Below are 26,133 nucleotides of genomic sequence, written 5' to 3' on the forward strand. Positions count from 1 at the left end.
CCTGCTCACTTATCTCATGGACTCTCCCTGAACCTTTAAGAAAGTGCTCAGGCCTATGGATATCCAGAATGCAAAGTGTTACAGTGCAAATGTGACTGACCACAGAACTGCAAAATACCACACAATTAATATAATTTACAATTTCCATACAACAGACTGCTGTTTCATTGCACTGTAGCAAGGGACCCTTTTAAAGCATTGCTAGATCTGGCGAGGTGATCAAAATAATCTTCAAAATGTAATCACTGCTTATCTATTTAATTTCTAAGATTTAAAAAAAAAAAAAAAAAAAAGATTTATTAAAATCTATTCATAACTTTTGAGTTATGTTGCTAAAAACCACACAAACCAATGCGACCGAATATGACCTTCGCCTTGTAATAACTTACTGAGTTATAGACTCAGAAATAAAGGTTTTCTGAATTCAGTTTATGCTCAGATAGGATACTTTATATTTTCAAGCTGTCTGGGCCATGAACAGAGCATTAATATATATATATATATATATATATATATATATATATATATATATATATATATATATATATATATATATATATATATATATATATATAGTAGTTTTACTAAAATATTTTCAAATATAATTTACAGTCAAATAAAGTGATTTGACACAATAACTTCTGTGACCTTATGGATGTGATCAAATCAGCAGCACAGTTTTCCATGACATACACAGAGCAGCATTTAGCATTTTATCAATAACCACATGAAGCACTATGTTCAGATTGAACAAGCACATACTCTTCAACACAGATCAAATAAGACAACTGAGCAAGTTAACTGAATATTGTTTTTTCACTCTGGGATTTCTGATATCAATCTATTAATGAATATCAGGAAACATAATTCATTCATGCCTATTTAAATATCCTGACATTTTGCTGCTAATATATTTGATAAAATATTTTCAGTCTCGACTCTGGGGAATGGTTTGACCTAAAAGTTATAAAAATCTGTTATAGCTGGTTTAAGGATGTGTTGACAGATCAGATGACCATTGTTAGACAATTTATCATAAACATAGTTTAAACAGCAGATTTTTCTGAGTGAAAGTACTGTTAAAGTCCTCAAGTATCTGTCTCATGCACAGGTCTCAGGATGACTTCCTTTCTGTAGGAGAAATGAGTGAGTTTGATCCTGTGGTTTATCCTCTGTCTGTACTGCAGCAGCCCGTAAAGAGACATGGTAAACTTAGTGAGTACCAGTGTGCAGGTGATCTCCACCACTAGCAGTGAAATGTAAATCATCATTTGAGATTTGCACTGCTGACTGTTTTTACTGGTCTCATGCATGTAGGAAGGTGCTGATTCTGAATAACCTGGATGGGAAGGGCAGCTGAAGGTCAATATAACAACTGTTGTAGGAGGTGCCAAGGGTAAAGTGGTGGTTGGGATGGTTGTCTTAAGTGTGGTAGTTGTGGACATAGTTGTGGGTGTATTTGTGATCATTGTGGTTGATAGTGTACTTGTTGTGGTGGGTTTTGTAGTTGTGAGTGCAGTTGTGGGGATGGTGGTGGTTGAAGTAGTTGTGGTACTGATGGATGTTGTGGTCATAATGGTTGCCGTTCTGGTTGTTGCTGGAGGAATTATTGTTGTGGTCAAAATAGTTGTGGGTCTAGTTGTTGTTGTGGGTGGAATTGTTGTTGTGGGCATTGTGGTTGTGGGTTTGGTTGTGGTTGTGGGCATAATTGTTGTTGTGGGCATTGTGGTTGTGGGCATAATTGTTGTTGTGGGCATTGTGGTTGTGGGTTTGGTTGTTGTGGGCATAATTGTTGTTGTGGACATTGTGGTTGTGGGTTTGGTTGTGGTTGTGGGCATAATTGTTGTTGTGGGCATTGTGGTTGTGGGTTTGGTTGTTGTTGTGGGCATTGTGGTTGTGGGTTTGGTTGTTGTTGTGGGCATAATTGTTGTTGTGGGCATTGTGGTTGTGGGTTTGGTTGTTGTTGTGGTTGTTGGAACTGTTGTTAAGGTTGTTGTGGTCATTGGAGTTGTGATGGTGGTGGATGGAATTGTAGTAGAAATGGGGGTTGTAGTCATGGTTGTGCTCATAAGAGTTGTGGGTGGAATTGTTGTTGGTATTGTGGTGGTTATTTGTATAGTGGTTGGCATTGTAGTTAGCAAAGTGGTTGTTAGTGTTGTCGTCAGAATGGTGGTGACTTGTTCAGTCGTTGTGAGTGTGGTGGTCTGTGTTGTGGTAGCTGATGTTGTGAATATTGTGGTGGTAGTTGTTGGTATTGTAGTGGGTGGAAATGTGGGGCAAATAAACTGATCTTCTGTTAAAGATATGACCTCCTGGCCTTTCAGATGTTCTGGATACTCACAGACTACGGCAGATGTGAGCTTGTGTGAGTTGGCCTTCAACCAGATGTGGAGTGTTATTAAATTACAGTCACAGTTCCAGGGATTGTCTCTGAGGTCAAGCTTTTTTAATTTAGCCAAAGGCTCAAAGATATCCTCAGGAAGTGTCTGGAGTTTGTTGCAAGCCAGCTTGAGTGTGCTCAGTGATTGTAGGTTTTCAAACACATCTGCATTCAGCGACTGGATCAAGTTGTTCTGCAGATTCAGCTCAGTGAGCTTCTCTGGTCCTTCAAAATAATCACTAGATACGGTGACAAAGTTGTTCTTGGAGAGATCCAGCTTCTTGACCTTCTTCAGAGGGATGAATATTCCTTTAGGAAGAGTGCTGAGATGGTTTTGTTGGAGGCTTAGTTCAGTCATTTTAGGCATTTCACCAAAAAGCTCCGGTGGCAGACTGGTCAGCTTGTTGTTATGTAAGGTGAGTGCTTTAAGCTTGGGGAAGCCAACAAAATATTTTTCAGGTAAAGTCGTCAGAAGATTGTTGTCCAAGTACAGCTTCATTAGTTTGTCTTTATGTGGAAACAGGTTTGGTGACAATTCACTTATTTTGTTCCCAAACAAACCAATTTCCTCTAAGTTTGGTAAGTTACTGAAAAGATCTTCGGGAATTGTGCTCAGCTGATTTTCATAAAGACGTAACATCCTCAGTTTCTTCAGATTTGAGAACCAGTCAGTTGATACACTGGTAAGATTGTTTTTACCTAAATGGAGTTTTTCAAGGCTGTCAAGACCATCAAATGTCTTGTCTTCAATTATTTCAATCTCATTGGCATGTAACTCGAGATTTAGTAATTTTTTAAGTCCATCAAACAACCCATTCTCAAGTTTTTTGAGGTTGTTAGACTTAAGAATGACTGTCTCCAGACTGTTGATGTTCTTGAAAACACCAACTGGGACTGACTTTATTAGGTTGCCAGAGATCTCAAGATTCACCAGGTTCACCAGGCCTTCAAAAGCTCCCAGTTCAATACTCATCGTATTAGTGGTAATGAACTCCACCTTCTCAAGCTGGGGGTTTTCAGAAAATGCTCCTTTGGGGATTGTTTTGATCTGGCTGTGCACAAAAAACACCTCTGTCACACCAGGTCTCAGAGTGCGTGGAATTTCTGTCACAGCTTTACCAAACACTTCCTGGTTCTCTTTTGCTTCTTCCCCCATTTGAGCCAAAGAAAGGTCAAGCAGTAAAGGCAGGAAAAAGGTGATGAACTTTCCTCTGAACATCGTTATTCACTGCAGGAAAAAAGACAGTTTTACAACATTTATACCTTGTTAAGGTCATTTCAAGATTTAAATTTTTTACAGGGTCAAAAACACAAGAAAAAGAATAAAGAAAAATCCATTATTCTTTTTTTTTTTTTGCCTGATTATGTTGGCACACAGGGAATAACCACAACGAAATAACAAGCTCCCCTGCAGACACAGTGGCCACTTTAACAGATATTAATTAGAATACCAATGTCATCCTTGCCAAGTAGTCTGCATTATTTATTTTCTGTACTGCTTAGTCCAATTTAGGGTCACATGGAAGCGCCCATACCAGCATTTAGCATGAGAGAGGCAGGATACACCAGGGACAGGTCGCAAGTCCATCTTAGACTACGTAGTTATATAAAACTAAATTTATTATCAAAACATACGCTGTGCACTCAATAAAATTAAATCACCTTAAAGTAAACACACTGGTCTTGTGGTTTATATATGTCTTTACAATTCCGGATTTAATCAGGGATAATTTTGTATTCATCGAGAAACTGAGAAAAAAAAGGGCAACTTCTATCACAAGTAGAGGAAAAGTAATGCTTATTATTCTGTAGACAAAACAGAGGTTTGAAAAACTAAGCTAAAATGCAATTATACAGTATTTTGCTGCTGCCATGATGAAGGCTGCAAATACACAGAGCTGTGATTCCTTTTTTTTTTGTTTTTAGTTTTTGATCATTTGAGCCAATGAAAAGTCAAATTGTAAGACAACAAGGTCAAAGTTTTTTCCACCCTCACATTCTTACTCCCTGTGCAAGAAAAGACAATAGTCCTGTGTAACTCATATAATATACAAGATATATAAATAAAGAATAAAAAAGATTTTGATGACTGCACCATCAAAAATAAGGAAAATATCAGAAATTCAATTTCCTACCTGATTAATTTTTTCCTTCAGGGTGTAGCCATGAAGAAAAACAAACAAGTGCAGTATCATTAGTTATCTTCTGACATCAGCCAGGAGGCCATAAATGTTTGCATGCCATGTGAGGCGTGGCATAAACACTTCTGTAGTGTGAGATAAGAGCAGGGATGACAGTTACGGCAGCCTGACTGATAAAAACTGTAAAATTATGAGACAGAACTTTAAATGTTTAAGCTAAGACATTTAAGCTATTTATCCAAGCTATATATCTAAGCTAATTTTTATATCTATAATCATGTTCAATTTTCAATCTGTAGAAAAACTGATACAAGCTACACACTCTAAAAATTTATTTTTTTCATTAATTCACAGGAATGCACAATACTTTCAAAGCTAAATTTAATCCATGCTTAAACTTTCTAAACTAATTTTAATATGCTAGTAGTAGGTAATGGCGTTCTATAAACTGTTTCTATATGGTGTCCATTCATTATAGCTTAAAATGTTTTTGGTCATTAAGATAGCAGATTTATGTAGAGCCGTGTACAATGTGGTGTGCCAGTTTAATGAAAATGATTGTACTATATACAATTTAATTTGAAGCTAATGCACATCTGCATGAATCATATCTATAACAAGTAACATCCAACTATCAATCCACTTTCCATTCTCACTTATTTTAATGCAGGTTTGCTGGGAACTTGCTGGGAAACTTGCCAAGTAACTGCTCTTATCAGTTACTAGGAACGAAGCAGGGTACCTAGTCCTTCACAGGACTTACACAGAGAGACAAACCACTTAGACATTTTACTATGGATGGATGGATGGATGGATTGGTGGATGGATGGATGTTCAGGTAGATTGAGATATCTGCATTCATACCGTAATATGAATAGGGTTAGTTTATTATTAATACAAATATTAATAATATTATCAATAAAAATATCAACAATTCTACTACTGCTACTACTACTACTACCACTACTACTAATACTAATAATTCTAATACTAATAATAATAATAATTATAAAAAACACAATAAAATATTGAGAAGAAAATCTGTGCATTTATTCACTTTTCAGAGGCATTTTGCATAGCATTGTGTTACAGCAGACTCAAGTTTGCATGTTTGAGAATAAAGTTTATTTTCAATATCACTATTTTGCCAAAGAAGAAAAACTGCCATCTAAATGTATTGTTGTTAGCACAAAAAACAAAACAGAAGAAAAAAAAAACCAGAACAATACATAAAAAAGAAAAAAAAATTACTAAAAAAAAAAGGCACGCAATTTCACTTCATTTTAGTTCACATTCACAAACATTGCCAGGTTTGCAAGATAAGATGGTATTGATCTGTATTTACAATTAGTAGGTCATAATCTGATCAATGGACATGATCAATGGATCATACACCCTATCTGGCATGCTGTCCAACACAGGGTGCCAAACAGCAGGTGGCATTGTCGTCCTCTGTTGTCTGGCAAATCCAACAGCTGACCAGAAAGGCCACAGCAACACCACGTTACCCTTCTGGGAAAGGCTACAGGTGTAGCTGAAACACGTCTAGGTAATGAAAAACAAAAAATGTATGTTTCATATCTGTCTGGCAATGAAGAAAGTAGAGATTGTAATTAATAGGTGAGTTGCCCTTCTTTATTTTATAGCTCAACTGATGAAAACTGACTGAATGATTATTTAAGTTTGATTATTATGGAGCTCCAGGGTTTCTTTTTGTTCAGTTTGACTTTTTAGAATCAACATGTTGCTTATTTTTGAGTAAACCATAGTGATCAAGGAGCAGTTTTCACTGGCTTGAAAAGTCTCTGGTGTGCTGTTGTTTTCAGATCTCATCTACAGCACAGAGTTCTTATTTCTGCGACCTATATCTCCTTTGCCCCGCCTGCTCCTTTTCCAGCACACGCAGCTTATGATGACAGTGCTGATGATGACGGTGCACACTACTGCGATGATTATTAAAATGACAGAAATTTCTTTAGAGGATGGTCCAGCGCCCCCTTGATCACAGGTTGTCACCTCCTCATTCTCTGAGGTGGGTGTGGTCTTGACAGCAGGTGATGGAGTGCTCCGTTTGGGTGGAGGTGTATGGGGTCTCCTCCTTTTCTCAGTTGAAGTCAAAACAGGCACCTCTGTAGAGCTATGAGGCATCAATGTCTCATCTGTCAGAGCAGCAATCATCTCTCCATTCAGACCAAAAGGAGTGTCACACACCACAAGGGTTTGGTTTACCTTTGTTGGGTGCTGTCTCAGCCAATTCCTGAGAGGTAGGATGTCTTTGTCACACCTCCAGGGGTTCAGCTCCAGAAGGACCTCTTGTGCGACAGCGAGGGCATCTAGACTCTCTTGTAGCAGGTGAGGAAGGGAATTGTTCCGCAGGTCTATCTGTCCCAGGCTTCTTACACCTTGGAGAAAATTCAAGGGGAGGGAGCTGATAAAGTTGTGCTCCAAGGAAATATTGACAAGATTTGGGAGTCTCTGGAATGTCCCTGCTTGGAGGTTTGTAAGCAGATTTGTGTGCAGCGATACCTCCGCCAGCTTCTCCAACCCTCTAAATGCATCAGTGGATACATAGCTGATCTGGTTTCGACTGAGCACCAGGAGATGTAAGTTAGTCAGGTTCCTGAATGTATTGTCCTCCAGACGGCTCAGCTTGTTGTCATACAACCACAACTCCTGCAGGGCCATGGGCCCAAACACCCCTGGACCCAGACTCTCCAGCTGGTTTTCATACAGAGATATGTGGGAAAGCAGGGGCAGGTTTAAGAAGATGCCTTGTGGAAGAGATGTCAGCCGGTTATTGGAGAGGAACAGTTTCCGCAGCTTCAGAGTCTTGGAAAACAAGTCATGATGGAGGTGAGAGATTTGATTGTCATGTAGTGACAGCTCCTCTAAGCTTGTAAGATCATCCAAACTACCAACAGGGACATCCTCTAGCATGTTTTTGTTAAGGCGTAATACATTCAGCTCAGAGAGACCCTTTAATGTCTCTCTAAAGAGTTGACTGATACTGTTTCCCGAAAGTGAAAGGAACTGCAGCCTTGTAAGAGGGTGAAAAGTTTCTACAGCTAAAGAAGTGACACGGTTTTTACTGAGATCAAGCTGTCTGAGGCCACTCAACAAGGAAAACCACTGAGGCCGGACTAGCAAGAGCCTGTTATTCCTTAGATTCAGAGTTTCCAGTTTCTGAAGATTTTGGAACAAGTTCTCAGGAAGATCTTCTAATTCAGTGCTAGTGATCCCCAAGGCACCAAGGTTTACAGCGGAATCAAGGGTTCCAGGATGCACTTCCTTCAAATGTGTCTCTTTAATTAGAAAAATGCTGAGAGCATGAGAGAAATCAGTGAGATCCTCTGGTTTTAAAGAGGAAAACCTGCATTCAGACAATAAGAGGTTGGCGGTATCTGAGGGAAGACTCTTGGGGAAGTCAGAGAGGCCACTGCATAAGACTTTGGTTCCTAGACATGTGCATTCAGGTGGACAAGCCCAGACCACAACGTTGAGGAAGCAGAGAAGTAGGAGCATGGGATGGGTCAGTGTCAGGTCCATTATGGTCCTAGGAGAAGAAACAGAGGTGTTAGAGTTAAGTTTATTTGTTTGGTTAGGTTACCGTAACTTCCTTACTATAAGCTGTCACTTTTTTCTCACAATTTGAATTCTGCAAATTAAACAATGTGGCCCATGTGCGGATTTCACTGGCTAATGAGTTGTTTTGTGCTTCATGAACACTTTCCATGGAAAACACACAAAGAAATGCACATGGTGCAGTTTTCAAGTTAAAGGTGAATGATTTACACCCAGTACAACTCACAGGTAATCTGTGACAGCTGAGACTATTACTGAAAATAACTAACAGTATAATATATATGATTTAAGTTCTATAAAAATCAGTTGTGTATGTCAGAAAGTTTTCTGATGTGTTTGGTGCTGGATGACTACAGAATAGAAAATTGGAATGTAAGAAATATATGCCTCTAAAGGATGAAATTTGAGTATGATTTTTGTACATGGTTTAATTCTTTAAACTAGAAAAGCACTTGGAGAGCGCAAACCTCCACCAAGCACAATGTTAAAGAATCCCTCAAAAATAATTATGGATCCAAAAAGTGATCCGGATCACCAGTACAATTTAATCAGTTCTTCCTTTTCACATTGCCAACTACTCCTGAAAACTTCATGAAAATCAGTCCATAACTCTTCAGTTATCTTCAACATTAACAGACAAAAAGATAAACGCTGGTAAAAACATAACCTCCTTGGCGGATAAAAGAAGACATTACATTACAAGACATTACACAAGACATTTTTTGAAGACTAGAAGGCTAGATTTTCTGCAAAGTTTAAGAAGTAGATGTATTAATCTGGCATTTGTATTAAAAGTTATGATCAAAATGTAAAATAAAAGTACAGCCTTCAACTTAATATGTGCAATTTCCCCGATTCCATACAGTACTGGACTCCAAACACAATCATCCCATTAACGATGTAGACCCAAAAATTTATTTAAAAATACCAGAAAGTTTCTTTAAAGCAAAGGCAACTTTTCCAAAGGTTTACAGATGACACAACTTCTGGATGCCTTCAGGACAACAAAACATTTGTCTCAAAGCTTTTCCTGATATGTCAACAGTAATGACTTCCCCTCTTACATAAATGAAGAAAGTTTCCTGTTCACTACTGTATTTTTTCTTATTTTAGTCCCACAAAGGGATCTCTGAAACTTTAAATCACCATGAAAATAAGGCAGTTATACTGCAGGCAGCTCTAATTACTCACTGTGTCACACGTTGCAGTCCCAGTATTCTTATTTATGCCACAAGGAGCTGTTTATGTAAATGGGAACAGTGACGACTTGGGGTAGGAGTGTTGCCTGCCAACATTGCAGAAAGGATTGAATGTTAAATCACAATGTGTAGCAGGCCTTTGGCACTAAAACATTTACTCAGGATTTGTGTTCAGTTTTATTTTTGGTCGCTCACACAAGTTTGAAAAACCTGCGGAAGAACATTTTGGGTGCAAATTGTAAACTTTAGAGAAGATGTTTAATCTTGCAGTAGAATCTTTTTTTTTTCTGGAATGAATTTCTGTGTTTTGTCTACATCTCAGCATTAGACAGTGTGAGGACAAAGCTGCTCTTCTTGCTTGCAAGGATGAACTTGGGCCAAATATAATGACCTGTTTCTCCATACAAATTTATTCTGCAACTTGAGGCTGGCAGACATGTGCTGTTTCTCAGTGGCTGAGACTTATTAGGGTGCAGAAGGAGTTTTTCAAAGGAAGTAACTCTTTACTGAGGCTGAAACAAGCTCCAAAGCTGTAATTCTTTCTTTCTTTCTTACTTTCTTTCTTTCTTTCTTACTTTCTTTCTTTCTTTGACATCAGAGCGGGTAGTTTCTAAGTTACTTCACGGTACTTCAACATCTGTTCACACTTTCAGTACATTTTGTACTCTTGTCTGCTTTCAATTAAGGGGTTTGGTTTGGGGCCCATGTTCAGAGAGGAAAGTAAATGTTTTTAATGTTTCTAAATTTTATTACATAACATATTATTTATTTCCAGCTTCTTATTTGTTAAAACCTTTCTTATTAGAGATTTAGGGACTCAGCATTGAGTAATTGTACTAGAAATTATACTTCCCTTTCCTTACTGTGTTCACAGAGTTCAGATCTAAGTTCAGGGTAGGTTCATAATTACCCAACAGCCAGAAAAATAAAGTCCCATGAAGTAAGTAAATGTTATTTGATTGCACTTCCCCATTTGTGTGTGGCACAGTGGAGAGCTTAAGCCCATAAGTTATCCACATGTAATAGCTTTGAGATACATGACACTTTGATACATTATAACTACACAAAATCAGTTTTACGTATGGGAGCCACAACTCACTACAAATCCTCTCATTGGAATGACATCTAAACCATGTTCCCTGTCTGGTGTAGCATACATCATTATCCCAGTGTGACCAAACCCACTGACTGTTCGGAACTGGAAAAGTTCTGAATTAAATGCAGTACGTTTAATGGTGAAATAAAATCCTCAGTTCAATATGAACTGCTCTGACTTTTTTTTCCTTTTCCACAGATGAATGATCACCCGTGTACCTGACATTAAATCAAAGTAGAAAACCTCTTGAATATTCTTGCTATTGAAGGAAAAAGGAGCTTACCTCTAGTAGTTGTTGATGCTCAGTGAGCAGGATATGAACAGTTGACTTGGATGTTGTTTAAGTAAGAAGTCCAGTCTGCAGTTTCTAATCTTGTGACCGTTTCGGCTATCACATGGTCCTGCTCTGCGTCTTCTCTGGACTCTTAAAATAAATAGTTTCTTCTTTTTTTTGTCAGTTAGTTTTATTTTTTCTCCAATCTGTGCTAATCAAATTGGGAGGTTCTGTTTCAGTGGCACTATAGTGCAGTTCCTGTGCCTGATCTGTGCCTTTCATGCACTCACATTTTTTGTTAAATGTGGTGGAGGGGGGAGATCAAGCCCCACCCTGCTGTGTTACTCTGTGGCTGAACTGATTTTGTTGTGTGAGCATGGAGGCGTTAGAGGGTGAGGGATATGGTGTGCATTTGTGTTTGTTTGAATGTATAAAACAACTGCTGTAGACATGTTTAGCATGATATTCCTGACATGCTTGTAAATTAACTCACGGCAGCATTGGACATGGCCAGAAATACACTTTCAGTTGTGCTCACAGTCTGCAGACATAAAACATTTTCTGTTCCGTATCATCAATGGATACTTCACTGTGAAGAGCTGTGCAGGAAAGTTTCATAGTATTTTAAATTCCTGATGAAATAATGTGATATATCTTTTGGGATTTTGTTCCCAGATAAATTAGTTATAAAGGAAGTTAAGAAGCGAGTGTTTCTCTTTCAGCATCTAAACTCTTTAACATCGTATACAACAGGAAAACAGATAACAAGGGTGGAGTTAACGGATGAACAAATGCGGCTTTAGCGTGTAAAATGGCATTGGACACATGGTGTTTCCATGAAATTATATAAGATGAGCTGAAAGGACAGGTTATATTGTTGTCTTATTACTGAGTTACTCCTAAAAACAATTACATTTTTGTTAATATTGTTCATTCAATGAGGGAAACATAGCAAAGTTTTATTTATTTATGTCTTACTTTCCTTAAATGGCCTGCAATTTTACTCTGTGATGGCATTTATTATTGTCTTTATTATATTATTCATTTTTAACATTTATTATTTTTTAACATTGCACACCTAAATATCTGTTTGAGATGGTTCAGACATGTTTAACAAATTTAACAAATCTTATGATAAGATGAAGAATAGTCAATGAAAAACGAGCTTTACCCAATGGTAATTTAGAACCGTAAAGTGTTCATTTATTTCAGACATCAAGACTGATGTTTAATTCACAAAATAATTGCTTGTCTGTATCATTTAGGGTGCATCATACCACATATGTCTTGTTAATCACTATATGTCTTTACAGAATAGAGGAATAATTCAATCTGTTTCCTGATTTCCATCAAACTTTTCTTCTGCAGGAGTTTATCCACACAGGGCTGATAAACTACAGAACTACTGGATGAGAAGTAAAGATGTTTTTCTTGTTAAAAAGTGTGGGTAAAGGGGCTGATTGTAATAAGGGCTGTTCTGGCTTCTTTGTAAACATTTCATGTAAATCAATATGTTTTAACATTTCTAAACACCTGCAGTTTAAATTATTCTGGTTTGTCCAAAAGTTGATTGAGCTTCCAAATGTTTACGCCCATCACCGAATCAAGAAAAATAAAGAAACAAGTGAAAAATTTCTGTGTTTCATCTTTAGTTGTAAGCTCTTTTTATACAAAGCAGTAAATAAAGCGCTGGGTGTCAACTGAATGAGCTAAATATGTTGAAAAGATATGACTCAATATGTTGAGCCAACCCGTGTTGAAATGAATCTATCCTGGATACCTGACACAACAAATAACCACAGATGTTCCACTTCTATTAAACCAAGATTTTCATGCAACCATTAATTGGAAAGTGGCTAAGAAAATGGATGGGTGGCTAAATCTTTAGATAAACTGCAGTTAAAAACTTATTTTGGTCCCTAATGGCCATCAAACAAGTTGACTTTGGCAGCTGATCGATCATATTCACTTTTAGGGTTTTGTACTGTTTTTACTTTCAGTCAATGGCCATATGGATTGGCAAGTCTGTAATGGATATTGTCTTAATTTGTCTAATACCTTTTGCATGTTGTGGAACATTTTTTACTATCTTGATGCTACAGTGAGGACACAGCAGCCAATGGCAAAAGGGACTACTTTATTGCACAGACTAACATGGCTTCAGTGTGGGACAAGGGAGGCTTCTCTTCAGAGGAAACCCATTGCTTATATTGGCCCATCTCTTGCTTAAATAGTGACAATGGAAACTTCTGCATAACAACATCTGGTGTTTCATCTGGTGTATATATTTGTGACAGAGAATTGAGGAAGCCAGATACCTTACGATGCTTCCGGGCTTTCTTCTGACTCTCATCCCAATTGCAAGGCTCAAATAGCCAGTAGCTTCTGCTAACTGTAACTCTCTAATAATTGTATTGCGCCCCTAGAATTTTTCTGTTTATTTTCTCGTGTCCTTTATTAACATTAAATGTTTGCAGTCTGATGCTAAATATTAAGAAAGGTGTTTATCTTTTTGATTGTCATTATAAGCAAATCTACAGATCATCCAGTGTGATTCTGAGCTGTCTGTCAATCTGTCAAACTGACCTCTGAAATGAGGACCCTGTTTGTTCATTTAATAATTATCTATACAGCTTCTCAATCAATCTATCCATTAATCCATCCATCCATCCATCCATCCATCCATCCATTAATCTATCCATCCATCCATCCATCCATCCGTCAAAAACTCAATCGGTCAATCAAACTTTATTTAAACAGCACTTTTCATTCGAAAGCAGCTGAAAGTTCTTTACATAATAAACACATAAATGTATGTATATATAAAACCATCAAGCACTCAAGTTAAAACCATTAGAGTTCAAGAACATATACCTGATCATACTCGCCTCATCACACATGCACATCCTGTCACACACACCTACACAGTACTCATCAGGCGGGAAGCGGTGTGCACCCCACACAGGTCGCCAGTTTATCACAGGTGATGATTAATTATCTCATTCTAAATTTTCTGTTTTTTGTGCAGCTGTGTTTCCACTCATCTTCTGTTATATATCTTCTGTGTCATGATGTTTCACTTCCATTGTATTTATTTTTTGTGGTGCCACAATGAAGGAAATGCAGACTTTTTTTTTTTTAGAAATCCTGCTGCTTACAACGTGTCCAAATGTATATGCTGTTGATATATATGGTACTGCTTAAAAATGTCATTACTATATGTTTGACTGGATGTGCATTACTGAACTATAACCAGATTTATCTACACTCTCTGGAAAATCCCTCTCAACATCAGGCTGCAGTAAGTCCATGACAAACAATATTCTTATCTCACGTATATGAATCAATGCGTTTTTCTTGTGTTTAATTTTCCAACTTGTTTTCCACTACAGTCATATGGTACTCGTGTCCAAGCTGTGCAATTTCCTCCTCCCTTTCAAAACTCTCGCCCACTGTTGTGCGAGCTCAGCGTACTGGAAAGGCCTAATCACCCGTTGTCATAGTAATGAACTTGGGCAGCATTTGCCAATTCATCCTCTTTTGTTTGCTTTATGCTTTAAAGTCTGATCACTTCTCGTGGAATTTGTGGCATTCACTGTTATGTTTTGAAGTTTTAATAGGCTTGAAAGATTATTTTTATCCATTAGATGAGCCTTTTTCATTTTTTACCCAAAGAATAATGCCTTTTTTGTAATCAGTAGGCCAGAAATACTAAATATATTTTAATTGTGGGAGTTGACCTAATTTTCTCAAATGTTTTGAAAACATTTAAGGGAACTGGCATGAAATGAAGAAGAATCTTTTCTCATAGTTTCTCTAGGTTATATAGTCACGCTTGCTTACAGATGATCTTGGGCTGTTCCCTGAAAGGAAATGATGTCAGAGGAGTTTTCTCTGGACAATGTGTGGTTTTGTCCCATAATGGATGCTTGTGAAATTATGTGTAGTGTTTTGCAAAAGAATGTGTCATCTCAAATGTTGTTTTTTTTCCTGTGAGATTGTGAAACTTGAATCATGATAAAAATGTACTTCCTGTTATGGCAGCTATTGTGATGGTAAATGCCCATCCTTCCCAGTAACCAACATGTGATTCATTTCTGAAAAGTTTTTTTTTTCCACTTAGATAACTTCAGAAAAGGAAAGAAAAAAAACTTTGCAGGAGCTGGTGCAAGTTTGTATGCTGTTGTTTATTGACGTAAGGCTTTTAGTGGTTAGCTACAGGACCCCACCCCCCACCCACACCCACACCCACACGCACACACTAACTTAAAATTCAAAACCGCAAGTAAAGTAAACCTAATGAGACAGAATGGATTATCACGGCTCTTTATCCCCCTCTGCTGAGTGTTCAGCCAAGAGCAAGCCATGCAAAGAACAGAAAACATCTCAGACAACTGTACAGACCAAAACACGCACAACAAAAGAGGCTCCAGCTTCCTTTTTATTGGAGTAAGTAGTGAATGAATGAATGAATGAATGAATGAATAAACGTACAGCAAAAGAGGTGATGAACAATAATTAGTACTGTGTTCCTTGATGGCTGCTGTCTTGCAGGTTTGTGGTGTATCTCTGTTCCAACACACCTGGCTTACATTGGATGGATCCAGGAGCCTATGAAACCTGCAGGATTGTGGCCCTCCAGGACCGGAGCTGGACTCCCCTGTTCTACACCATTTGATATGTCCAGGCAGAAAACAATAAATAAAACATATCCAACATAAATGAGCTAAACTTGGCACATTTTAAAAGAGCACAAAGGTTTAATCAAAATATCCTTAATATATAATAACATTTGTGCAACAAAGACAGTTTTAAATTTGTAGGAACTGAATTATGCTCAACATACAATGTGATTATTAGATTTAAAAAATATATAAAGAACGCCATGTAACAAAATACTACTTATATACTTGTGAGATTTCTTCTGTTTTTTTTTTTTTTTACTTTTACAAACACAGTGATTATTCTACAACCTTTTATTTCTTTTTGAATGGATTCCTGCAGCAGCAGTTTTTAGTCATTGGATCAGATTACAAATAGTGCAGAAGTCCTCAGACTTCAAAATAAATCAAACACATTTCAGAGCTGAGTTTAAGATTCTGTGTATCTATATCAGAATATTTTCAGGTGTTTGAAGCTATTATTTATTTCATTATGTAGGTTAACTGTTTTTCATACTACTTGTCCGTTTCCTAATATTAGTACCTCATCAACTTAATGCTGTCATCTTGTTTAAATAAAAACATTGTAATGTTATTCTTTGTTGCAGCTATATTTCTTTTGTTAGTTTATTTGATTAAAAGCCTTAAGTTTCTGTCTCATGCACAAGCCCCAGGATGGCCTCCTCCCTGTAGGAGAAATGGGTAAGTAAGATTCTGTGTTTTAGCTTTTCTCTGTGCAGCAGACGGTAAACACACATAGTGAACTTAACAAATGACAGTGTGCAGATTATGCCAACCACCAACAGCAAAATGTTAATTATCATCTGAGATTTACACTGTTGAATGTGTGTGTTGGTGTCATTTACATCAAAAGGTGTTAGTTCTGATTCGTCTGCATGGCAGAAACAGGTAAAGGTGACTAACGCAACTATAGTAGGATGTGCGATAGTTTGAGTTGTTGTTTGTTGAGTCATCCTGAGTGCAGCAGTAGCTGTTATAGATGCAGATGTGATCACTGTGGTTGTGGGTGTACTTGTTGTGGTGGACATGGTGGTTGTGAGTTCAGTTGTGAGGAATGTAGTGGGTGAAGCAGTTGTGATATGGATGGATTTTGTTGTAATAGTAGTTGTGGGTTTGGTTGTTAGGGCAGTGGAGAGTGTTGAAGTCGTAGTTGTGGCTAGAGATGTGGGGCAAATAAACTGATCTTCTGTTAAAGATATGACCTCCTGGCCTTTCAGATGTTCTGGATACTCACAGACTACGGCAGATGTGAGCTTGTGTGAGTTGGCCTTCAACCAGATGTGGAGTGTTATTAAATTACAGTCACAGTTCCAGGGATTGTCTCTGAGGTCAAGCTTTTTTAATTTAGCCAAAGGCTCAAAGATATCCTCAGGAAGTGTCTGGAGTTTGTTGCAAGCCAGCTTGAGTGTGCTCAGTGATTGTAGGTTTTCAAACACATCTGCATTCAGCGACTGGATCAAGTTGTTCTGCAGATTCAGCTCAGTGAGCTTCTCTGGTCCTTCAAAATAATCACTAGATACGGTGACAAAGTTGTTCTTGGAGAGATCCAGCTTCTTGACCTTCTTCAGAGGGATGAATATTCCTTTAGGAAGAGTGCTGAGATGGTTTTGTTGGAGGCTTAGTTCAGTCATTTTAGGCATTTCACCAAAAAGCTCCGGTGGCAGACTGGTCAGCTTGTTGTTATGTAAGGTGAGTGCTTTAAGCTTGGGGAAGCCAACAAAATATTTTTCAGGTAAAGTCGTCAGAAGATTGTTGTCCAAGTACAGCTTCATTAGTTTGTCTTTATGTGGAAACAGGTTTGGTGACAATTCACTTATTTTGTTCCCAAACAAACCAATTTCCTCTAAGTTTGGTAAGTTACTGAAAAGATCTTCGGGAATTGTGCTCAGCTGATTTTCATAAAGACGTAACATCCTCAGTTTCTTCAGATTTGAGAACCAGTCAGTTGATACACTGGTAAGATTGTTTTTACCTAAATGGAGTTTTTCAAGGCTGTCAAGACCATCAAATGTCTTGTCTTCAATTATTTCAATCTCATTGGCATGTAACTCGAGATTTAGTAATTTTTTAAGTCCATCAAACAACCCATTCTCAAGTTTTTTGAGGTTGTTAGACTTAAGAATGACTGTCTCCAGACTGTTGATGTTCTTGAAAACACCAACTGGGACTGACTTTATTAGGTTGCCAGAGATCTCAAGATTCACCAGGTTCACCAGGCCTTCAAAAGCTCCCAGTTCAATACTCATCGTATTAGTGGTAATGAACTCCACCTTCTCAAGCTGAGGGTTTTCAGAAAATGCTCCTTTGGGGATTGTTTTGATCTGGCTGTGCACAAAAAACACCTCTGTCACACCAGGTCTCAGAGTGCGTGGAATTTCTGTCACAGCTTTACCAAACACTTCCTGGTTCTCTTTTGCTTCTTCCCCCATTTGAGCCAAAGAAAGGTCAAGCAGTAAAGGCAGGAAAAAGGTGATGAACTTTCCTCTGAACATCGTTATTCACTGCAAGAAAAAAGACAGATTTACAGTTATATCCTCCTGACTACCAGGAAAAAAAATGTTCACCTACAAATGTCCACTACGGAGGACATTGCTTAAACTTTTAAATGTTGTGGTAAAATATAGTTCTATTTATCTAAGAAACAATTTAATGTGTTTATAAGATATTCAATGAAAATATAACTACAAAATTTCAAGTAAAATTCAGCACAAAGAAAAGTATTATGCATTTTTGCTCTTCCCATAAAACATGCTTGTTGTAATGGAGGCCATTTTTCTTGAAGAGAGAAAGAAAGTTCACAAATTTGAACTACTGGTAGTCAGGAAGATATGTAGCTAATACATTTTATCCACAAACACAAGAAAAAAAATAAAGAAAATTCAGGTTTTTTTGTTTTTTTTTTACCCGATTAGGTCTGTACTGGGCATATAATCCTGAGGAAACAAGCCTGACATCTGATTCCCTGCAGAAACAGTGGCCACTTTATAGGGTATAAGTTAGAATACATTTTTTCAACATCATTCCAAGCTTGCTGTGTAGTTTGAGTAAGCATTCACACAGCAAAACTAAATGGGCTATGCTGTGCACTCTTTAAAATTAAATCACCTTAAAAAAACACACCACATTGGCCTTGTGATTTACCAAAGATTTCCTTGGAATTTTCGAGAACTGAGATCACAGGTAGAAAAAATATAAGACTTATCGTTCTTTAGACTAAACAGTGATTTGACAATATGAGCTAAAATGCAGTGCTTGTGTGTATTGCTGCTGCAATACACAAGGTGGCAAACAACCAGGTGACTGATCTTAAACATGCTTCATCTGGCTTTTAAGGCACATTCAAACTCAGAGTTGTTTTCCAGGAGTGTGTGTGTATGATATTGCTTAAAATCCCCTCATGACCTTGATTCCTGCCAGTTCATTAAATATCATCTAAATGTTTTAACCACATTCAAGTACAGCTTGACACATAAATCTATTTGCCACACCACACTTAAACCAACAACTAAATACAGCATGCTGTTTTCAGAAACTTACCTCTAGTAGTGGTTGATTAGTGATTAAATACAATCAGTTTGCGCAGCAGTCTTCTGTTTGCGAAATAAATCCACTCTTCCTGCCGCACTTCCACTAATTCTCTGGAAGTTCCACTTTCCCTTTTCCTGCTCTGTGTCATATCTGCTGGATTTTTTTCAATTCTTTAGGAAATTTTTGTTTCCAAGTTTCCACAGCTTAATTGCTTGAGTAAATGTAGGAGTAGTCTCAAGTCCTAATGCTGTAGAGTGTAACAAAAAGTGACAGAAAGCTTTTATGTATCATTTAAAATTATGTTTCGATTTATTCACCATACTAAAATAACCATGTTTTTATTCTCCTCGCTATTCATAAATAATTGCTATTTATTTCCACACGGCCGCTGCTATCTTTTGTCACAATATTTTCTATGGTGTCTCTGAATGGACAAACAACTCTGTGTGCAGTAAGAATCCTGTGAGCTTTAAAACTGCAGTGCTTGATTTGATGGGACTTAGAGCATCATTTAGGATTTTGTTCTGTGACAGATTTGTTGAAGATGAGTTTAAGCAGTGAGAGTTTCTATTCTTTTAAAGTCTTTATGATTCAACACAACAGCAAAACAGATAAAGACTGGAGTTAACATAAGGTGTTTCTACTTGCTTCTATGAAATAATAATAGTTTTATGAATAATCCAACTCAATGATTAAGTAATCACAATATAGTACTTTGAAAAACAAAAGTTCGCTACCGTCAAACTATTTGAACTCTTAAACTGTTTTTTCTGTTTAATTTCCTTCTGAAACTAATTAGTCAGAGTTTTTTTTCTTTTCTGTCAACACTTAGATACTTTTACCATTGAATCCAAAAGGAAAACTAATGACAAATACATCTTGTATCTGTGCTGAGCAATTTCCTCTTCCCGTGCACACTCTGACCTACTGTTCTGGCCATATAACCTGTTGTGAAGGCAGTGACCTTTGGAGTTGTTTGCAAGGTCATTCTCTTTTCCTTGATTTATCACAAATTGGAATAAACACATCACTCCCTGCACAAACTGCTACAAAAAACAGATATTCACACCTAAAAAATCAATAGACAAACTGTTGGATTTGGTGTGTGTGTGTGTGTGTGTGTGTGTGTGTGTGTGTGTGTGTGTGTGTGTGTGTGTGTGTGTGTGTGTGTGTGTGTGTGTGTGTGTGTGTATGAAGATTAATTACAAAAATGAAACATCAAAAGCTATTAGATAAACTTTATTTACAAGCCTGTCGTCGACCAAAGTGCTTTACAACTAATAGTGAGAAAATACAAATAAATTTTTTAAATGAAAATAGAGACTTAACAAAAAACAAATATAAAAGATATAAAAGATTATAAAGACAAGCATGAACCATAGAATAAGCAAAGAAAAAAAACAGTGGTTGAGTTCATCCTGAGGCTCAAAAGATGAAATCTGCGCTCATCTAAACATAAACATTCACAGTAAAATGACTTTTATTTGGTTTTTAAATATAACTTTTTTAAACATAACTATTAAAAATAATATGTATTTATAAGGTAAGTCTTAAAAATGCAAAAAGAGAATGGCATTTCACATTTTAAATAGTTTAAACTGTAATTAGTGAGCCATTAGCCATTTGTTTAACTGCGTAATCAGTTTGTTTTAGTGACTCAATAAATATAAAAAACTTAGTTTACTGTGATGTAACTGTTTACATTTGACTGATTGGCTTCTGACACTAACTTCATGCATTCTCATTAAATTGTCTTCTTATGGTTTAATTATATCTAAGTTTAGGTAAATAGTTAATAGCAAATGCTGACTTGGGGTCTGTATTTACGTATATAAATGTAGTTCATAACTATTTTAGATCTAATATTGTGAAGTTTGCAGAAACAATTTTTGAAGATGAAACACAATCCTTAATCAAGAAAAGCAATTTGACGACTCTGGAAAAGCAGTTTATCTGCCTGTGTGCAACAGGCCTGATAATGCAGTGTTACTCCTCAGTTCATGCACACTCAGTCTTCATCTTATCCAAGCTCACGCTGAGGCGATACATGCCAAACATGGCGGCAAGAATGAGCAACAAACCTGTGGCCAAGAGAAGGACGTAACCAAACATGAAGATGCCTATTAAAGCTGGACTGGAGGGCAGAAACCACAGATACACCCAGCCTTTGTGATGGCTGTGATGAATGTACTGAAGCCTCTGTTCGATAACCAATATATCATGAAAAGGCGGTGACACGGGGCGGTTTTCATCAGACTGAGTGCTGGATTCAGTGGGAAGTGAGGCTGAGAAGGTTGTGGGATCTGAAGTGGTCGATGCTACAGGAAGAGAGGTTGTAGTGACAGGCACTGTTGGTGTTGACTCAGGGAAGTTGGTTTGTGTTGTAAATGAAATGTTGAATGTTCTTGCATTGCAGTAGCTGAATTCCTCATCACGCAGAGAACCAACACTACGGAGGAGCTGATAGACCGGACTGTGACATTCCACATTTTTTCTGTCGAGAACTACATGCCCATTATGTCTGATCCATCTTGCAATGCCTCGGATAGCACAAGAACAGTCCCAGAGGTTTCCACTCAGACTAAGAGCCTTCAAATGTGTATTTGACAGGAAAATATCTTCTGGAAGAGTCATGAGCTTGTTGTTCCTTAAATCAATCATCTCAATCTCGGTAAGGTTCTCAAAGATACCTTCAGGCAGACTCTTTAGGATGTTGTCATTTAGGAGAAGTATGCGCAGCGTGGCTAGCGTGGAGAAAATCTGAGGATGAAGAAGTTCAATGTCGTTGCCTCTTAGTGAGAGCTTCTGAAGGTTGGGAAGACAGCAGAAAAGGTCCAAAGGCAGCTCTCTCAGATTGTTATTTAAGTGTAAGTTAAGACGCAACAGCCCTGACATATTTGCAAACACATTTCCAGGAACAGTGGTAAGGTTAGTGGAAAACAGATAAAACTCTGTGATGTCAGGCATGTGGCCCATCAGCTCGTCTGGCAGAGATAAAAACGGGTTTTTGTAAATAGTGAGTTTACTCAGCTTCGGCATGTTGTAGAAGGTTTTGTGAGGGAGAGTCTTGAGCTGGTTGGAGGACAGGGTCAAGTTCTTAAGGTTTTCCAGTGACCAAAACACTTGACTAGGAAGGCTTTTAATCTGGTTTTGATGGAGATTTAACTCTTCGAGGTTTACGAGCTTGTCAAAGATCCCTTTGTCCAGTTCCTGTAGCTGGTTGTTATAGATCCTGAGCCGGCGAAGTTTTGTCAGTGAGTGGAAGATGGTTGGTGAAAGTTTCTTTATGTAGTTCCTGCCCAGGTTCAGAGTTGTGAGGTTGGTTAGTCCATCAAAAATGTCTGGGGCAGGATCGATGAGTTTGTTGCGGGTCAGGTCCAGAACCGACAACCCTTTAAGCCCCTCAAACATATCAGGTGCAATAGTCTCCAGATTGTTCCCATCCAAGTAAATCTCTTCTGGATTGGTAAGAGGGCTGAACACTTGAGAAGGAAGGGAGGTTAGATCATTGTTTGACAGCATGATGGATCTGAGCTGAGGAGCGACATGGAAGGCCCGAGGATGGATGGTATGTAGGTGGCTGTGAGTCAGACTGAAACGGACCAGGGGTTTACGGCCAGACAGACTCTGCTCATTTATTATGTTCATGTTTGTATCGTTTAGTAGCAGCGTGTTTGTGCTGATGGGCAGCTCTTTTGGTATGTCTGTGATGGCGTGACCAGTGCATTTGGCCATACCGTCAGAGTCACACAGGCAGTTACTGTGGCAAAACGTGTCACAGTTAAGAAGAGGTAGCGTGGAAAGGATAAATACTATCCACAATGAACCTATGCAGTGGGAAAAGAAGAAAATAAATACATTTAAACAGTTCTTGCTTGTTTAGCTTCTAGAAAAAAGTATGACATTTTATACAATCTGTTTGCTAATGCAAATATACACACCTCTGAAGTAGGAGTCCATCTCTGTGTCCTTGCTGCTATGCTCTGTGCCACTCCTCTGTGTTGTGTTATCTTAAATACATATGCATCCTCTGTCTGTCAAGTTATCCTTCCCTCTCTTCCAACACCACGTCTCCAAAAAACACATCCATCACATCTTCTGTGCTGCTCAGTTAAAGACCTTAACAGTCACACTGAACTAATGCCACGACAAATTTTACAACATTATGACTGTTGTAATTATTTATTCATTTATCTTTTTAACCTTCCTTTAACCCTTTAACATCCTTATTTAAAAACTGAATTTGACATCTGACGCTTAGTGATCTTGTTAATGTATATTTCCGTTTTAGGGTTTTATTCTTTTTTTTTTACCATTATTCTGTCATCTGAGTTTTTTTTTCTTTTTTACATGTTTTCTTCATTTTTTACTTTCTTAATTTTTGCATTCAGTTTCTATTAACATGTTTTCAGATTTCTTTTTTTTTTTTTTACTTGTGTTTTAGTTAGTTTTTTTTTACTGTGTACCTGTTTTCCCAACAGTACTTTCTTTTAAATAGAAAATAGCTTATATTGATACAATTCATGTTTCTACTTTTAATTTGATTTTAATTCGGTTCAGCACTTCAACAGAGGTTGCGTTAAATGTGCTATGAAAATAAAATTTGAATTCAATTTAATTAAATTAATTTATCTCAAAGGAGTTTTATGGGTTTTTTTTTTTTTGGGTTTTTTTTGTCTAGCGCTGTGGTTAAAATGATGAAGCCTGTCATTTGTGACTTTGTGATCATTTTTTGAACACGAACAGTTTTGAGTGACAGTAAGGTTGCTGTATCATTTCCTCATGCTGACTTATCTTGACATGAAGGGTTTCAGTCGGCTCGCCTTCCAGTTCAGCTAAAACAGACAGGTTTTGTCAGAAGCAGTTCAACTGGGGTAATTTTTGCTTTAAGCTAAGAAATTTAAGAATTAGATGATTAAACCCATCTAGTTGTTGATGTACATTCTTTTTTTTCTTTTTCTTTTTTTTTTTCTTTTTTTTTACAAAGAAAAGCATCAACCTGATTCATGTATTTACTCTTTGTTCAGATCTGACATGCGTGCACATTTCTGTCAAAGCTACTTTTATGAGTCACGGTGTCAGTGAGTGACTGCGCGTGACTCAGAGTCAGGCTGCTACACTGGATAAATGCTGAGGATAAACAAAACTGCAAGATAGTTATTTTGTGAAATGGTTCTGTTGGAGAGCAAATTGGACATGACTGCTGAGTCATGGTGACAGAAAGCAAAACAAGCAAAAAAAATACTCCAGTGGGATAATAATGGTCATTGCTGTGTTCCTTAAGTGAAGTCAATGAGATTTTTTGAAAGATTTACTTCCTTGAAAGCTCATGAAAAAATGTCAGTAATAAAGTTTTAAATATCTTAAATATTTTATAATTATGATGTATAAGTATATATACATACATATATGTGCGTATGGATGTAATGATGCTATTATAGCAATGAATGTACTTTCAGTCTGGCTTCCCTGAAACCTGCTCTGTTCAGCTCAGTCTGTAAAACTAGCACCTTTTCATTGCAGCATTGCTTTTGTTTACACTAAGCCTGTTTCAAAAGATTCAGTCAGATTAATTTAATTATACAGTAAATGACTCATCAAAGCAGCTATGAGCCACATGCTTTTACCTCAATCACATTGTTTTCACATTTATTTCATACTAGAAGAATAATGGTCAAGGTTTTCTCAGGGAATCTTCATTAAAATTATTACAGTTATGAAAATAAAGCATACACTGTCACTTTAAAACTCACAGGTGTGATTTTCTCCATATGTTTGAAAGCAAATCAAAACAAAAAAGTACAGATACATGTCATTTTATTTACAAAGTAAAACAGCAACAGTGCATTTCTAAAAGATTAGGTGATTTTTGGCAGTGGTTGTACATAATGTTATACCCAGTAATGCCACAGGAGGATGACAAAAACACAGAAAGCAAGCACATGAAACTTCAGGGTGAAAAATAGAAATTTACGTCTTTACGGTCAAGTACTTCTTTTTTTTTTTTTTTTCATTTCAGACCCTCAAGTATTTCCAGTGAACTGCTGAATATTTACAGACTAACTGTACAGTAACAATGCTTAAAGCTTTCATGACAGCACTTCAATGCACATAAATCCAATGTGTATTACTGACTGTGATACAACTCTATATTGCTAGAATAAATACAGTTTGATTTAAATGACTGGTGTTGCAAGTTTTAAGGCTATATCTGGCTTTGCAGCAAGTTTTCACAGTGATCCTGCTCATGAATCCATGTCAGACACAGTACTTCCAGAAGCAAGCTGTTGACAGAAGGAGATATATATTTGCAGAATTTTATTAGCTATATCTGCAGAGATACATGATTATAAATATTGACTGCAAGCATTATTCATGCTTTATTTTTAACTTACGTTCGCCTCGCTTTCTGTTTATGGATTTGTCTTCTCTCAAACTAGCTGTAATCTTACTCTCCAGCTCCAGGTCCTCCCTCAGTGACTGTAGCTGTAAACATAGATTACAAAGATTACATAGACATATCTTATCATCAACGCTCTATCCATTTAGGCGATTTTTAAAGTATTACAACAAAATTACATTTAGCGATTTGTGTCAACTGTTCTTATAAATAAATTCAAAGAAACCCTGAAATCAGAGGCCAGCTGTTCATTTCAATCCCACTGCAGTCATATCTTAAGATTCCTGACTCATGTGCATGTTTTTCAAAGCTCCTTCAACATTACCTCAAAGAGAAATCTTACCTCTTCGAGCTCGGCAATTTTATTGGCCAACTCCATACCTGCAAAAATAATGCCCAGTTAACATTCAAGCAAATATGTGTTTGTAATTTTTATTGCTGGTGCATTTTTCTTCTTGCAGCATCTCACCCAGAGGATAATTGTTGGCCGCAGGAACCAAACGTTTGTGTAGTAATAGTGTTAAAATCTTGTTCTGAAGAGCTGCATCATCGCTTGGATTAAAAATGTGGTTTTCTGCACATACAAAGCAAATTAAAATACAGTCAACAATTAAGAAGAAAATACAACCATAATAATGGCACTTTTTTAAAACTATGCCTTCATTGCATGCAGCATTCTCAATGTTCTGCTTGTATAACCTTTTCAGTTTTACCATAGACACATTTAATTTACCACTTTTTGGACACTCACCAGACTTAAATATGCTCTTTGCCTCCACACCGATCATTCCTTGTTGCAGTAACAAACCCAGAAGTCCTAAACAACAGTTCACAACTGCAACTCTGTCCAT

General features: G+C 37.3%; 4 protein-coding genes across 4 annotated transcripts; all 4 read right to left on the reverse strand.

The window, feature by feature from the left end:
• Positions 1-1,088: 1,088 nt before the first annotated feature.
• Positions 1,089-3,599, reverse strand: LOC306759885 (uncharacterized protein; the record flags this gene model as incomplete). Its single annotated transcript, XM_079245631.1, has 1 exon — positions 1,089-3,599. The coding sequence occupies one exon, from the start codon at positions 3,597-3,599 to the stop codon at positions 1,089-1,091; it is 2,511 nt and encodes an 836-aa protein (XP_079101757.1).
• Positions 3,600-5,833: 2,234 nt separating this feature from the next.
• On the reverse strand, positions 5,834-8,067 carry LOC306759886 (uncharacterized protein; the record flags this gene model as incomplete). The annotated part of the gene is made up of 1 exon (XM_079245632.1): positions 5,834-8,067. One exon carries the CDS (start codon positions 8,065-8,067, stop codon positions 6,355-6,357), a length of 1,713 nt encoding a protein of 570 aa, XP_079101758.1. The 3' UTR covers positions 5,834-6,354.
• LOC306759887 (uncharacterized protein) lies at positions 8,067-17,846 on the reverse strand (the record flags this gene model as incomplete). Its single annotated transcript, XM_079245633.1, has 2 exons — positions 8,067-8,074; positions 16,367-17,846. 2 exons carry the CDS (start codon positions 17,844-17,846, stop codon positions 8,067-8,069), a joined length of 1,488 nt encoding a protein of 495 aa, XP_079101759.1.
• A 3,034-nt stretch (positions 17,847-20,880) lies between these two features.
• LOC306759888 (uncharacterized protein) lies at positions 20,881-26,133 on the reverse strand (the record flags this gene model as incomplete). Its single annotated transcript, XM_079245634.1, has 5 exons — positions 20,881-22,709; positions 25,278-25,368; positions 25,626-25,663; positions 25,752-25,856; positions 26,034-26,133. The coding sequence occupies 5 exons, from the start codon at positions 26,131-26,133 to the stop codon at positions 20,881-20,883; spliced, it is 2,163 nt and encodes a 720-aa protein (XP_079101760.1).

This window comes from Telmatherina bonti (genome assembly GCF_933228915.1).
Source record: "Telmatherina bonti genome assembly, chromosome: 8".
Lineage (NCBI taxonomy): Eukaryota > Metazoa > Chordata > Actinopteri > Atheriniformes > Telmatherinidae > Telmatherina > Telmatherina bonti.